General features: G+C 56.9%; 1 protein-coding gene across 1 annotated transcript in view; it reads left to right on the top strand.

The window, feature by feature from the left end:
* The window catches only part of LOC139240402 (intermediate conductance calcium-activated potassium channel protein 4-like), a 41,538-nt gene that overhangs the window by 2,618 nt on the left and 22,720 nt on the right, over positions 1 to 16,200 (top strand). Inside the window, exon 2 of the mRNA XM_070868900.1 lies at positions 3,747 to 3,836. Within this exon, the coding sequence (XP_070725001.1) occupies positions 3,747 to 3,836 (90 nt within the window). The remainder of the gene's footprint in view (positions 1 to 3,746; positions 3,837 to 16,200) is intronic.

Raw genomic sequence — 16,200 nt, 5'->3', positions numbered from 1 at the left:
GGGGTCCCCGGGAGTGTGTCAGTATTTACAGGGGATCCCTAGGAGTGTGTCAGTATTTACAGTGGGTCCCCGGGAGTGTGTCAGTATTTACAGGGGGTCCCCGGGAGTGTGTCAGTATTTACAGGGGGTCCCCGGGAGTGTGTCAGTATTTACAGGGGATCCCGGGGAGTGTGTGTCAGTATTTACAGGGGGTCACCGGGAGTGTGTCAGTATTTACAGGGGGTCCCCGGGAGTGTGTCAGTATTTACAGGGGGTCTCCGGGAGTGTGTCAGTATTTACAGCGGGTACCCGGGAGTGTGTCAGTATTTAAAGGGGATCCCCGGGGAGTGTGTCGGTATTTACAGTGGGTCCCCGGGGAGTGTGTCAGTATTTACAGGGCGTCCCGGGAGTGTGTCAGTATTTACAGGGGATCCCCGGGAGTGTGTCAGTATTTACAGGGGGTCCCGGGGAGTGTATGTCAGTATTTACAGGGGGTCCCCGGGAGTGTGTCAGTATTTACAGGGGGTCCCCGGGATTGTGTCAGTATTTACAGGGGGTCCCCGGGAGTGTGTCAGTATTTACAGGGGGTCCCTAGGAGTGTGTCAGTGTTTACAGGGTGTCCCCTGGAGTGTGTCAATATTTACAGGGGGTCCCCGGGAGTGTGTCAGTATTTACAGGGGGTCCCCGGGATTGTGTCAGTATTTCCGAGGGACAGGGGGTCCCGGGGAGTGTGTGTCAGTATTTACAGGGTGTCCCCGGGAGTGTGTCAGTATTTACAGGGGGTCCCTGGGGAGTGTGTCAGTATTTACAGGGAGTCCCCGGGAGTGTGTCAGTATTTACAGGGGGTCCCCGGGGAGTGTGTCAGTATTTACAGGGGGTCCCCGGGAGTGTGTCAGTATTTACAGGGGGTCTCCGGGAGTGTGTCAGTATTTACAGGGGGTCCCCGGTAGTGTGTCAATATTTACAGGGAGTCCCCGGGAGTGTGTCAGTATTTACAGGGGGTCCCCGGGGAATGTGTCAGTATTTACAGGGGGTCCCCGGGAATGTCAGTATTTACAGGGGGTCTCCGGGAGTGTGTCAGTATTTACAGGGGGTCCCCGGTAGTGTGTCAATATTTACAAGGGGTCCCCGGGAGTGTGTCAGTATTCACAGCGGGTCCCCGGGAGTGTGTCAGTATTTACAGGGGGTCCCCGGGGAGTGTGTCAGTATTTACAGGGGGTCCCGGGGAGTGTGTGTCAATATTTCCAGGGGGTCCCCGGGAGTGTGTCAGTATTTACAGGGGGTCCCCGGGAGTGTGTCAGTATTTACATCGGGTCCCCGGGAGTGTGTCAGTATTTACAGGGGGTCCCCGGGAGTGTGTCAGTATTCACAGCGGTCCCCGGGAGTGTGTCAGTATTTACGGGGGTCCCCGGGGAGTGTGTCAGTATTTACAGGGGGTCCCCGGGAGTGTGTCAGTATTTACAGGGGGTCCCCGGGAGTGTGTCAGTATTTACAGGGGGACCCCGGGAGTGTGTCAGTATTTACAGAGGGTCCCTGGGAGTGTGTTAGTATTTACAGGGGGTCCCCAGGATTGTGTCAGTATTTCCGGGGGACAGGGGGTCCCCGGGGAGTGTGTCGGTATTTACAGGGGGTCCCCGGGGAGTGTGTCAGTATTTACAGGGCGTCCCCGGGAGTGTGTCAGTATTTACAGGGGGTCCCCGGGAGTGTGTCAGTATTTACAGGGGGTTCCCGGGAGTGTGTCAGTATTTACAGGGGGTCCCCGGGGAGTGTGTCAGTATTTACAGGGGGTCCCCGGGAGTGTGTCAGTATTTACAGGGGGTCTCCGGAAGTGTGTCAGTATTTACAGGGGGTCCCCGGTAGTGTGTCAATATTTACAGGGGGTCCCCGGGAGTGTGTCAGTATTCACAGCGGGTCCCCGGGAGTGTGTCAGTATTTACAGGGGGTCCCCGGGGAGTGTGTCAGTATTTACAGGGGGTCCCGGGGAGTGTGTGTCAATATTTCCAGGGGGTCCCCTGGAGTGTGTCAGTATTTACAGGGGGTCCCCGGGAGTGTGTCAGTATTTACAGGGGGTCTCCGGAAGTGTGTCAGTATTTACAGGGGGTCCCCGGGAGTGTGTCAGTATTTACAGGGGGTCCCCGGGAGTGTGTCAGTATTTACAGCAAGTCCCCGGGAGTGTGTCAGTATTTACAGGGGGTCCCCGGGAGTGTGTCAGTATTCACAGCGGGTCCCCGGGAGTGTGTCAGTATTTACAGGGGGTCCCCGGGGAGTGTGTCAGTATTTACAGGGGGTCCCCGGGAGTGTGTCAGTATTTACAGGGGGTCCCCGGGAGTGTGTCAGTATTTACAGGGGGACCCCGGGAGTGTGTCAGTATTTACAGAGGGTCCCTGGGAGTGTGTTAGTATTTACAGGGGGTCCCCAGGATTGTGTCAGTATTTCCGGGGGACAGGGGGTCCCCGGGGAGTGTGTCGGTATTTACAGGGGGTCCCCGGGGAGTGTGTCAGTATTTACAGGGCGTCCCCGGGAGAGTGTCAGTATTTACAGGGGTCCCGGGGAGTGTGTGTCAGTATTTCCAGGGGGTCCGCGGGAGTGTGTCAGTATTTACAGGGGGTCCCCGGGAGTGTGTCAGTATTTACAGGGGGTCCCCGGGAGTGTGTCAGTATTTACATGGGGTCCCCGGGAGTGTGTCAGTATTTACAGGGGGTCCCCGGGAGTGTGTCAGTATTTACAGCGGGTCCCCGGGAGTGTGTCAGTATTTACAGGTGGTCCCCGGGAGTGTGTCAGTATTTACAGGGACTCCCCAGGAGTGTGTCAGTATTTACAGGGGGTCCTCGGGAGTGTGTCAGTATTTACAGGGGGTCCCCGAGAGTGTGTCAGTATTTACAGGGGGTCCCCGGGAGTGTGTCAGTATTTACAGAGGGTCCCCGGGAGTGTGTCAATATTTACAGGGGGTCCCCGGGAGTGTGTCAGTATTTACAGGGTGTCCCCGGGGAGTATGTCAGTATTTACAGGGGGTCCCCGGGGAGTGTGTCAGTATTCACAGGGGGTCCCCGGGGAGTGTATCGGTATTTACAGGGGGTCCCCGCGGAGTGTATGTCAGTATTTGCAAGCAGTCCCCGGGGAATGTTTCAGTATTTACAGGGGGTCCCGGGGAGTGTGTGTCAGTATTTACAGTGGGTCCCCGGGAGTGTGTCAGTATTTACAGGGGGTACCCGGGGAGTGTGTGTCAGTATTTACAGGGGGTCCCCGGGGAGTGTGTCAGTATTTACAGGGCGTCCCCGGGAGTGTGTCAGTATTTACAGGGGGTCCCCGGGAGTGTGTCAGTATTTACAGGGTGGTCCCTGGGAGTGTGCCAGTATTTACAGGGGGTCCCCGGGAGTGTGGCAGCATTTACAGGGAGTCCCCAGGAGTGTGTCAGTATTTACAGGGGGTCCCCGGGAGTGTGTGTCAGTATTTACAGGGGACCCCCGGGAGTGTGTCAGTATTTACAGGGGGTCTCCTGGAATGTGTCATTATTTACAGAGGGTCCCCGGGGAGTGTGTGTCAGTATTTACAGGAGGTCCCCGGGAGTGTGTCAATATTTACAGGGGGTCCCCGGGAGTGTGTCAGTATTTACAGGGAGTCCCCGGGAGTGTGTCAGTATTTACAGGCGGTCCCCGGGAGTGCGTCAGTATTTACAGGATGTGCGAATTGACTTGTGCCAACTCCTGAAAGCTTGAATCATTTCCTGTTAATTTTATGAAGTTTACTTGTTCCGTAATGTCTTGCAGCTCATAATTGAAACACTGAGAGCTACCATGACCTTCTCAACTCTACTGCTTCTCGTTTTGATATTGGCCTATCACATGCGGGATATCCAGGTAATTGTAACCTCCTGATTCATTTTAGCCCTTTAATTCCCCTCATGCTGGAGACCAGAATTGTGCACAGTGCTCCACGTGTGGTCCAATCCAGGTATATGGAGACCAGAACTGTGCACAGTGCTCCAAGTGTAGTCTAACCCAGGTATATGGAGACCAGAACTGTGCACAGTGCTCCAAGTGTGGTCTAACCCAGGTATATGGAGACCAGAACTGTGCACGTTGCTCCAAGTGTGGTCTAACCCAGGTATATGGAGACCAGAACTGTGCACCGTGCTTCAAGTGTGGTCTAACCCAGGTATATGGAGACCAGAACTGTGCACAGTGCTCCAAGTGTGGTCTAACCCAGGTATATGGAGACCAGAACTGTGCACAGTGCTCCAAGTGTAGTCTAACCCAGGTATATGGAGACCAGAACTGTGCACGGTGCTCCAAGTGAGGTCTAACCCAGGTACATGGAGACCAGAACTGTGCACAGTGCTCCAAGTGTGGTCTAACCCAGGTATATGGAGACCAGAACTGTGCACAGTGCTCCAAGTGTGGTCTAACCCAGGTATATGGAGACCAGAACTGTGCACAGTGCTCCAAGTGTGGTCTAACCCAGGTATATGGAGACCAGAACTGTGCACAGTGCTCCAAGTGTGGTCCAACCCAGGTATATGGTGACCAGAACTGTGCATAGTGCTCCAAGTGTGATCTAACCCAGGTATATGGAGACCAGAACTGTGCACAGTGCTCCAAGTGTGGTCTAACCCAGGTATATGGAGACCAGAACTGTGCACATTGCTCCAAGTGTGATCTAACCAAGGATCGATACAAGTTTAACATAAACTCTCTGCTTTTCAATTCTATCCCTCTGGAAAGGAACCCCAGTGTGTGCTTTGCCTTTATAATGGGCACGCAGATACCCACCATCTTGTGTTGCCGAGGAACCAGGGCATTGTTGGTATTTTTAAAAATTAATTCCTGGGATGTGGGCGGTCGCTGGCCAAGGCCGGTATTTATTGCCCATCCCTCGTCGCCACTTGTGAAGGTGGTGGTGAGCCGCCTTCTTGAACCGCTGCAGTCCGTGTGGTGAAGGTGCTCCCGCAGTGCTGTTAGGGAGGGACTTCCGGGATTGTGACCCAGCCATGATGAAGGAACGGCCGATATATTTCCCAGTCGAGGGATGGTGTGTGTGTGACTGGGAGGGGAACGTGGAGGGGGTGGTGTTCCCATGGACCTGCTGCCCTTGTCCTTCGAGGCGGGTAGAGGCCGCAGGTTTGGGAGGTGCTGCCGAAGAAGCCTTGGCGAGTTGCCGCGGTGCATCTTGTAGACGGTGCACACTGCAGCCACGGTGCGCCGGTGGTGGAGGGAGTGAGTGTTGGAGGTGGTGGAGGGAGTGAGTGTTGGAGGTGGTGGAGGGAGTGAGTGTTGAGGTGGTGGATGGGGTGCCTGATTCACCAATGAGACAAACCGAGGCCCCGTCTGCCCTCTCAGGTGGACGTAAAAGATCCCATGGTAATATTTGGAAGAAGAGCAGGGGGAGTTCTCCCCAGTGTCCTAGGGCTAATATTTATCCCTCAACCAACATCACTAGAAACGGATGATCTGGGTCATTATCACATGGCTGTGTGTGGGAGCTTGCTGTGCGTAAAATTGGCTGCTCTGTTTCCCACAATACAACAGCGCCCACACTCCAAAAAAGTACTTCGTTGGCTGTGAGGCGCTTTGGGACGTCCGGTGGTGGTGAAATGCGCTCTGCAAATGTAGTCCTTACCCGGCCTGGGTCTACATGTGACTCCAGTCCCACACCAAAGTGGTTGACTCGGCTGCCCTCTGGCCTAACGCGAAGTCAAACCCTGCTCCCAGCGGTTTAAGAAGGTGGCTCACCACCCTCTCCAGGGGCGACGAGGGAATGGGCAATAAATGCCGGCCTTGGCCAGCGACATCTCCAGAATTGTTATTTGAATCATGAGGCAATTCATTCCTTCCCCTGCTTTTACACCCAGGAGATTGTGCTCCATCAGGAAGACCCAGGAATCAATTACCAACAACAACAACTTGTATTTATATAGCGCCTTTAACGTAGTAAAATATCCCAGGGCGGTTCACAGCAGCGATTGGCAGACGAAATTTGACACCGAGCCACATTAGGAGATATTAGGGACAGGTGACCAAAAGCTGGGTCCAAGAGGTCGGTTTTTAAGGAGCGTCTTAAAGGAGGAGAGAGAGAGGTGAAGAGGTTTAGCGAGGGAGTTCCAGAGCTTGGGGCCCAGGCAACTGAAGGCACGGCCACCGCTGGTGGAGCGATTATAATCAGGGATGGTCAGTAGGGCAGAATTAGAGGAGTGCAGAGATCTGGGAGGGTAGTAGGGGCTGGAGGAGGTTACAGAGATAGGGAGGGGTGCAGGGGCTGGAGGAGGTTACAGAGATAGGGAGGGGTGTAGGGACTGGAGGAGTTACAGACTTAGGGAGGGTGTAGGGGCTGGAGGAGGTTACAGAGATAGGGAGGGGTGTCGGGGCTGGAGGAGGTTACAGAGATAGGGAGGGGTGTAGGGGCAGGAGAAGGTTACAGAGATAGGGAGGAGTGTAGGGGCTTGGGGAGGTTACAGAGATAGGGAGGGGTGTAGGGGCTGGAGGAGGTTACAGAGATAGGGAGGGGTATAGGGGCTGGAGGAGGCTACAGAGATAGGGAGGGGTGTAGGGGCTGGAGGAGGTAACAGAGATAGGGAGGGGTGTAGGGGCTGGAGGAGGTTACAGAGATAGGGAGGGGTGTAGGGGCTGGAGGAGGTTACAGAGATAGGGAAGGGTGTAGTGGCTGGAGGAGGTTACAGGGATAGGGAGGGGTGTAGGGGCTGGAGGAGGTTACAGAGATAGGGAGGGGTGTAGGGGCAGGAGAAGGTTACAGAGATAGGGAGGGATATAAGTGCAGGAGGAGGTTACAGAGATAGGGAGGGGTGTCGGGGCTGGAGGAGATGACAGAGATAGGGAGGGGTGTAGGGGTTGGAGGAGGTTACAGAGACAGGGAGGAGTGTAGGGATTGGAGGAGGTTACAGAGATAGGGAGGGGTGTAAGGTCTGGAAGAGTTACAGAGATAGGGAGTGGTGTAGGGGTTGGAGGAGATTACAGAGATAGGGAGGGGTGTAGGCGCTGGAGGAGGTTACAGAGATAGGTCGGGTTGTAGGGGCTGGAGGTTACAGAGATAGGGAGGGGTGTAGGAGCTGGAGGAGGTTACAGAGATAGGGAGGGGTGTAGGGACTGGAGGAGGTTACAGAGATAGGTAGGGGTGTAGGGGCTGGAGGAGGTTACAGAGATAGGGAGGGGTGTAGGGGCTGGAGTAGGTTACAGAGATAGGGAGGGGTGTAGGGCTGGAGGAGGTTACACAGATAGGGAGGGTGTCAGGGCTGGAGGAGTTACAGAGATAGGGAGGGGTGTAGGGGTTGGAGGAGATTACAGAGATAGGGAGGGGTGTAGGCGCTGGAGGAGGTTACAGAGATAGGGAGGGTGTTGGGCTGGAGGAGGTTACAGAGATAGGGAGGTGTGTAGGGGCTGGAGGAGGTGACAGAGATAGGGAGGGGTGTAGGGACCGGAGGAGGTTACAGAGATAGGGAGGGGTGTAGGGACTAGAGGACGTTACAGAGACAGAGAGGGGTGTAGGGCTGGAGGAGGTTACAGAGATAGGGAGGGGTGTAGGGGCTGGAGGAGGTTACAGAGATAGGGAGGGATGTAGGGGCTGGAGGAGGTTACAGAGACAGAGAGGGGTGTAGGGCTGGAGGAGGTTACAGAGATAGGGAGGGGTGTAGGGCTGGAGGAGGTTACAGAGATAGGGAGGGGTGTAGGGGCTGGAGGAGGTTACAGAGATAGGGAGGGGTGTAGGTCTGGAGGAGGTTACAGAGATAGGGAGGGTGTCAGGGCTGGAGGAGTTACAGAGATAGGGAGGGGTGTAGGGGTTGGAGGAGATGACAGAGATAGGGAGGGGTGTAGGCGCTGGAGGAGATTACAGAGATAGGGAGGGTGTCGGGCTGGAGGAGGTTACAGAGATAGGGAGGTGTGTAGGGGCTGGAGGAGGTTACAGAGATAGGGAGGTGTGTAGGGGCTGGAGGAGGTTACAGAGATAGGGAGGAGTGTAGGGGCTGGATGAGGTTACACAGATAGGGAGGTGTGCAGGGGCTGGAGGCGGTTACAGAGATAGGGAGGGGTGTAGGGGCTGGAGGAGGTTACAGAGATAGGGATGAGTGTAGGGGCTGGAGGAGGTTACAGAGATAGGGAGGGGTGTAGGGCTGGAGGAGGTTACAGAGATAGGGAGGGGTGTAGGAGCTGGAGAGGGTACAAAGATAGGGAGGGGTGTAGGGGCTGGAGGAGGTTACAGAAATAGGGAGGGGTGTAGGGGCTGGAGGAGGTTACAGAGATAGGGAAGGGTGTAGTGGCTGGAGGAGGTTACAGAGATAGGGAGGGGTGTAGGGGCTGGAGGAGGTTACAGAGATAGGGAGGGGTGTAGGGGCAGGAGAAGGTTACAGAGATAGGGAGAGGGGTAGGGGTTGGAGGAGGTTACAGAGATAGGGAGGGATATAAGTGCAGGAGGAGGTTACAGAGATAGGGAGGGGTGTCGGGGCTGGAGGAGATTACAGAGATAGGGAGGGGTGTAGGGGTTGGAGGAGGTTACAGAGACAGGGAGGAGTGTAGGGATTGGAGGAGGTTACAGAGATAGGGAGGGGTGTAAGGTCTGGAAGAGTTACAGAGATAGGGAGTGGTGTAGGGGTTGGAGGAGATTACAGAGATAGGGAGGGGTGTAGGCGCTGGAGGAGGTTACAGAGATAGGTCGGGTTGTAGGGGCTGGAGGTTACAGAGATAGGGAGGGGTGTAGGAGCTGGAGGAGGTTACAGAGATAGGGAGGGGTGTAGGGACTGGAGGAGGTTACAGAGATAGGTAGGGGTGTAGGGGCTGGAGGAGGTTACAGAGATAGGGAGGGGTGTAGGGGCTGGAGTAGGTTACAGAGATAGGGAGGGGTGTAGGGCTGGAGGAGGTTACACAGATAGGGAGGGTGTCAGGGCTGGAGGAGTTACAGAGATAGGGAGGGGTGTAGGGGTTGGAGGAGATTACAGAGATAGGGAGGGGTGTAGGCGCTGGAGGAGGTTACAGAGATAGGGAGGGTGTTGGGCTGGAGGAGGTTACAGAGATAGGGAGGTGTGTAGCGGCTGGAGGAGGTGACAGAGATAGGGAGGGGTGTAGGGACCGGAGGAGGTTACAGAGATAGGGAGGGGTGTAGGGACTGGAGGACGTTACAGAGACAGAGAGGGGTGTAGGGCTGGAGGAGGTTACAGAGATAGGGAGGGGTGTAGGGGCTGGAGGAGGTTACAGAGATAGGGAGGGGTGTAGGGGCTGGAGGAGGTTACAGAGACAGAGAGGGGTGTAGGGCTGGAGGAGGTTACAGAGATAGGGAGGGGTGTAGGGCTGGAGGAGGTTACAGAGATAGGGAGGGGTGTAGGGGCTGGAGGAGGTTACAGAGATAGGGAGGGGTGTAGGTCTGGAGGAGGTTACAGAGATAGGGAGGGTGTCAGGGCTGGAGGAGGTTACACAGATAGGGAGGTGTGCAGGGGCTGGAGGAGATTACAGAGATAGGGAGGGGTGTAGGGGTTGGAGGAGGTTACAGAGACAGGGAGGAGTGTAGGAATTGGAGGAAATTACAGAGATAGGGAGGGGTGTAGGCGCTGGAGGAGGTTACAGAGATAGGGAGGAGTGTAGGGGCTGGATGAGGTTACACAGATAGGGAGGTGTGCAGGGGCTGGAGGCGGTTACAGAGATAGGGAGGGGTGTAGGGGCTGGAGGAGGTTACAGAGATAGGGATGAGTGTAGGGGCTGGAGGAGGTTACAGAGATAGGGAGGGGTGTAGGGCTGGAGGAGGTTACAGAGATAGGGAGGGGTGTAGGAGCTGGAGAGGGTACAGAGATAGGGAGGGGTGTAGGGGCTGGAGGAGGTTACAGAGATAGGGAGGGGTGTAGGGGCTGGAGGAGGTTACAGAGATAGGGAGGGGTGTAGGGGCAGGAGAAGGTTACAGAGATAGGGAGAGGGGTAGGGGTTGGAGGAGGTTACAGAGATAGGGAGGGATATAAGTGCAGGAGGAGGTTACAGAGATAGGGAGGGGTGTCGGGGCTGGAGGAGATTACAGAGATAGGGAGGGGTGTAGGGGTTGGAGGAGGTTACAGAGACAGGGAGGAGTGTAGGAATTGGAGGAAATTACAGAGATAGGGAGGGGTGTAGGCGCTGGAGGAGGTTACAGAGATAGGTCGGGGTGTAGGGGCTGGAGGTTACAGAGATAGGGAGGGGTGTAGGGGCTGGAGGAGGTGACAGAGATAGGGAGGGGTGTAGGGACTGGAGGGGGTTACAGAGATAGGGAGGGGTGTAGGGACTGGAGGAGGTTACAGAGACAGAGAGGGGTGTAGGGCTGGAGGAGGTTACAGAGATAGGGAGGGGTGTAGGGGCTGGAGGAGGTTACAGAGATAGGGAGGGGTGTAGGGGCTGGAGGAGGTTACAGAGACAGAGAGGGGTGTAGGGCTGGAGGAGGTTACAGAGATAGGGAGGTGTGTAGGGGCTGGAGGAGGTTACAGAGATAGGGAGGGGTGTAGGGGTTGGAGGAGATGATAGAGATAGGGAGGGGTGTAGGCGCTGTAGGAGGTTACAGAGAGAGGGAGGGTGTCGGGCTGGAGGAGGTTACAGAGATAGGGAGGTTTGTAGGGGCTGGAGGAGGTTACAGAGATAGGGAGGTGTGTAGGGGCTGGAGGAGGTTACAGAGATAGGGAGGGGTGTAGGGGCTGGAGGAGGTTACACAGATAGGGAGGTGTGTAGGGGCTGGAGGCGGTTACAGAGATAGGGAGGGATGTGGGGGTTGGAGGAGGTTACAGAGACAGGGAGGGGTGTAGGGGCTGGAGGAGGTTACAGAGATAGGGATGGGTGTAGGGGCTGGAGGAGGTTACAGAGATAGGGAGGGGTGTAGGGCTGGAGGAGGTTACAGAGATAGGGAGGGGTGTAGGGGCTGGAGGTGGGTACAGAGATAGGGAGGGGTGTTGGGGCTGGTGGAGGTTACAGAGATAGGGAGGGGAGTAGGGCTGGAGGAAGTTACAGAGATAGGGAGGGTGTAGGGCTGGAGGAGCTTACAGAGATAGGGATGGGTGTAGGAGCTGGAGGAGGTTACAGAGATAGGGAGGGGTGTAGGGGCTGGAGGAGGTTACAGAGATAGGGAGGTGTGTAGGGGCTGGAGGAGGTTACAGAGATAGGGAGGGGTGTAGGAGCTGGAGGAGGTTACAGAGATAGGGAGGGGTGTAGGGGCTGGAGGAGGTTACAGAGATAGGGAGGTGTGTAGGGGCTGGAGGAGGTTACAGAGATAGGGAGGGGTGTAGGGGCTGGAGGAGCTTACAGAGATAGGGAGGGGTGGGCGTGGAGCGAGGAGTCCAATTGAGAGATTTGATCTGGAAAATGTGAATTTTGAAATCGAGGTATTGCCGTAGCGGCAGCCAATGTCGGTCAGTGAGCACAGGGGGTGATGGGTGAGTGGGACTGGGTGCGAGTTAGGACACGGGGCAGTGAGCACAGGGGGTGATGGGTGAGTGGGACTCGGTGCGAGTTAGGACACGGGGCAGTGAGCACAGGGGGTGATGGGTGAGTGGGACTCGGTGCGAGTTAGGACACGGGGCAGTGAGCACAGGGCGTGATGGGTGAGTGGGACTCGGTTCGAGTTAGGACACGGGGCAGTGAGCACAGGGGGTGATGGGTGAGCGGGACTGGGTGCGAGTTAGGACACGGGGCAGTGAGCACACGTGGTGATGGGTGAGTGGGACTCGGTGCGAGTTAGGATACAGGGCAGTGAGCACAGGGGGTGATGGGTGAGCGGGACTCGGTGCGAGTTAGGACACAGGGCAGTGAGCACAGGGGGTGATGGGTGAGTGGGACTCGGTGCGAGTTAGGATACAGGGCAGTGAGCACAGGGGGTGATGGGTGAGCGGGACTCGGTGCGAGTTAGGACACAGGGCAGTGAGCACAGGGGGTGATGGGTGAGCGGGACTCGGTGCGAGTTAGGATACGGGGCAGTGAGCACAGGGGGTGATGGGTGAGTGGGACTCGGTGTGAGTTAGGACACGGGGCAGTGAGCACAGGGGGTGATGGGTGAGCGGGACTCGGCGTGAGTTAGGACACAGGGCAGTGAGCACAGGGGGTGATGGGTGAGCGGGACCCGGTGCGAGTTAGGACACGGGTCAGTGAGCACAGGGGGTGATGGGTGAGTGGGACTCGGTGCGAGTTAGGACACGGGGTCAGTGAGCTCAGGGGATGATGGGTGAGCGGGACTCGGTGCGAGTTAGGACACAGGGCAGTGAGCACAGGGGGTGATGGGTGAGCGGGACTCGGTGCGAGTTAGGACACAGGGCAGTGAGCACAGGGGGTGATGGGTGAGCGGGACTCGGTGCGAGTTAGGACACGGGGCAGTGAGCACAGGGGGTGATGGGTGAGCGGGACTCGGTGCGAGTTAGGACACAGGGCAGTGAGCACAGGGGGTGATGGGTGAGCGGGACTCGGTGCGAGTTAGGACACGGGTCAGTGAGCACAGGGGGTGATGGGTGAGTGGGACTCGGTGCGAGTTAGGACACGGGGCAGTGAGCACAGGGGGTGATGGGTGAGTGGGACTCGGTGCGAGTTAGGACACGGGGCAGTGAGCACAGGGGGTGATGGGTGAGTGGGACTCGGTGCGAGTTAGGACACGGGGGCAGTGAGCACAGGGGGTGATGGGTGATTGGGACTCGGTGCGAGTTAGGACACGGGGGCAGTGAGCACAGGGGGTGATGGGTGAGTGGGACTCGGTGCGAGTTAGGACACGGGCAGTGAGCTCAGAGGGTGATGGGTGAGTGGGACTGGGTGCGAGTTAGGACACGGGGCAGTGAGCACAGAGGGTGATGAGTGAGTGGGACTCGGTGCGAGTTCGGACATGAGGCAGTGAGCACAGGGGGTGATGGGTGAGTGGGACTCGGTGTGAGTTAGGACACGGGGCAGCTGAGCTTCAGATGAGCTGATGGTTACGGAGCGGACGGAGATGTAAAAGGAGAATGAACTCTGAGGAGCAGTTTGCCCAGTGCCTGTGAGGATGATGGAAGGGTTAACAGTGGTGACAATGAGACAAAAACATGTATTTAATCTTCTGCAACAATCTTTCACTCAAATGAAGTTCCTTTTCAGGAGAGTGCATCCTGTTAAACTGGCAGTGCAGCGGGTGTGTGCTTGGAACTGATAACCAGTCACACAGGAAGGCAGTGGCCAGGGTATCTCTGTCGCACTCGCACAGTGCCTCGGTCGAGTGAGCAGATCGCAGGCACCATGCAGCCTCCCTGCCCATCTCGATTGGAACACACGCAGTGAGGGCTCCCTCTCTGGCTGTATTGGTTACAGCGCTTCGGCAAAGGCGGGGACAAAGATCGAGAGGCCAACCTTCAGTGGTATCAGCTGTGGCTCAGTGGGTTTAACTCTCCCTCTCTCGCGTTCTTGCCTCTGAGTCAGAGGGTCGTGGGTTCAAGTTCCCGCTGCAGTTAATCCAGGCCGACACTCCCCAGTGGCAGTACTGAGGGAGCACCGCATTATCGGAGGAACAGTACTGAGGGAGCACTGCATTGTCGGAGGAACAGTACTGAGGGAGCCCTGCACTGTCGGAGGGGCAGTACTGAGGGAGCGCCGCACTGTCGGAGGGGCAGTACTGAGGGAGCCCTGCACTGTCGGAGGGGCAGTACTGAGGGAGCGCCGCACTGTCGGAGGGACAGTACTGAGGGAGCGCCGCACTGTCGGAGGGGCAGTACTGAGGGAGCGCCGCACTGTCGGAGGGGCAGTACTGAGGGAGCACCGCATTGTCGGAGGGGCAGTACTGAGGGAGCCCTGCACTGTCGGAGGGGCAGTACTGAGGGAGCGCCGCACTGTCGGAGGGACAGTACTGAGGGAGTGCCGCACTGTCGGAGGGGCAGTACTGAGGGAGCGCCGCACTGTCGGAGGGGCAGTACTGAGGGAGCACCGCATTGTCGGGGGGCAGTACTGAGGGAGTGTCGCACTGTCGGAGGGGCAGTACTGAGGGAGCGCTGCACTGTCGGAGGGGCAGTACTGAGGGAGCACCGCACTGTCGGAGGGGCGGTACTGAGAGAGCGCCGCACTGTCGGAGGGGCGGTACTGAGGGACGCCGCACTGTCGGAGGGGCAGTACTGAGGGAGCGCTGCACTGTCGGAGGGGCGGTACTGAGGGAGTGCCGCACTGTTGGAGGTGTTGTTTTTGAGATGAGACGTTAAACCGAGGCCCTGTCTGCCCTCTCAGGCGGACGTAAAAGACTCGATGGCACTATTTGGAAGAAGAGCAGGGGGAGTTCTCCCCGGTGTCCTGGGGCCAATATTTAACCCACGACCAACATCACTAAAAAACAGATGATCCGGGTCATTATCACATCGCTGTGTGTGGGAGCTTGCTGTGCACAAATTGCCTGCTGGGTTTCCCACAATACAACATTGACTGCACTCCAAAAGTACTTAATTGGCTGTGAGGCGCTTCGGGACGTCCTGAGCTGGTGAAAGGCGCTATATAAATGCAAGTCTTTCCTTCCAATGGCCCAAACAGCCTGTTCTGTTTCCGGGGGTGAAAGGGTTAAATCCCGAGGACCGGTCGCACAGACTGGGCTTGTGATCCCGCGAGTTTAGACGATTAAGCGACGATCTGATCGAGGGGTTTGGGACAATTGAAGGATTGGATCGGGGAGATCGAGAGAGAAACTGTTCCCTCGGGTGGGGGGCAGTCCAGAACAAGGGGGGCGTCACCTTCAAATTAGAGCCAGGCCGTTCAGGGCTGATGTCAGGAAACACTTCTTCACACAAAGGGCAGCGGGAATCGGGAACTCTCTCCCCCAAAAAGCTGTCGAGGCCAGGGGTCAATTGGAGCTTTCAACACTGAGGTTGATAGATTTATGCTGGTTCAGGATATTGAGGGTTACGGAACCAAGGCGGGTGGACGGGATTAAGGTACAGGTTAGCCGTGAATTGATTGAATGGCAAAACTGGCTCGAGGGGCTGAATGGGCCTCACTCCTGTTCCTGTGTAACAGGCTCGAGGGGCTGAATGGGCCTCTTCCTGTTCCTGTGTAACAGGCTCGAGGGGCTGAATGGGCCTCCTCCTGTTCCTGTGTAACAGGCTCGAGAGGCTGAATGGGCCTCCTCCTGTTCCTGTGTAACAGGCTCGAGAGGCTGAATGGGCCTCCTCCTGTTCCTGTGTAACAGGCTCGAGGGGCTGAATGGGCCTCTTCCTGTTCCTGTGTAACAGGCTCGAGGGGCTGAATGGGCCTCCTCCTGTTCCTGTGTAACAGGCTCGAGGGGCCGAATGGGCCTCCTCCTGTTCCTGTGTAACAGGCTCGAGGGACTGAATGGGCCTCCTCCTGTTCCTTTGTAAGAGGCTCGATGGGCTGAATGGGCCTCCTCCTGTTCCTGTGTAAGAGGCTCGAGGGGCTGACTGGGCCTCCTCCTGTTCCTGTGTAACAGGCTCGAGGGGCCGAATGGGCCTCCTCCTGTTCCTGTGTAACAGGCTCGAGGGGCCGAATGGGCCTCCTCCTGTTCCTGTGTAACAGGCTCGAGGGGCTGAATGGGCCTCCTGCTGTTCCTGTGTAACAGGCTCGAGGGGCTGAATGGGCCTCCTCCTGTTCCTGTGTAACAGGCTCGAGGGGCTGAATGGGCCTCTTCCTGTTCCTGTGTAATAGGCTCGAGGGGCTGAATGGGCCTCCTCCTGTTCCTGTGTAACAGGCTCGAGGGGCTGAATGGGCCGCTTCCTGTTTCTGTGTAACAGGCTCGAGGGGCTGAATGGGCCTCCTCCTGTTCCTGTGTAACAGGCTCGAGGGGCCGAATGGGCCTCCTCCTGTTCCTGTGTAACAGGCTCGAGGGGCTGAATGGGCCTCCTCCTGTTCCTGTGTAAGAGGCTTGAGGGGCTGAATGGGCCTCCTCCTGTTCCTGTGTAAGAGGCTCGAGGGGCTGACTGGGCCTCCTCCTGTTCCTGTGTAACAGGCTCGAGGGGCTGAATGGGCCTCCTCCTGTTCCTGTGTAACAGGCTCGAGGGGCTGAATGGGCTTCCTGCTGTCCCTGTGTAACAGGCTCGAGGGGCTGAATGGGCCCCCTCCTGTTCCTGTGTAACAGACTCGAGGGGCTGAATGGGCCTCCTCCTGTTCCTGTGTAACAGACTCGAGGGGCTGAATGGGCCTCCTCCTGTTCCTGTGTAACAGACTCGAGGGGCTGAATGGGCCTCCTCCTGTTCCTGTGTAACAGGCTCGAGGGGCTGAATGGGCCTCCTCCTGTTCCTGTGTAAGAGGCTCGAGGGGCCGAATGGGCCTCCTC

The sequence above is a fragment of the Pristiophorus japonicus genome, chromosome 31 (genome assembly GCF_044704955.1).
Source record: "Pristiophorus japonicus isolate sPriJap1 chromosome 31, sPriJap1.hap1, whole genome shotgun sequence".
Classification (NCBI taxonomy): domain Eukaryota; kingdom Metazoa; phylum Chordata; class Chondrichthyes; family Pristiophoridae; genus Pristiophorus; species Pristiophorus japonicus.
This window is presented reverse-complemented; position numbering and strand designations above follow the sequence as displayed.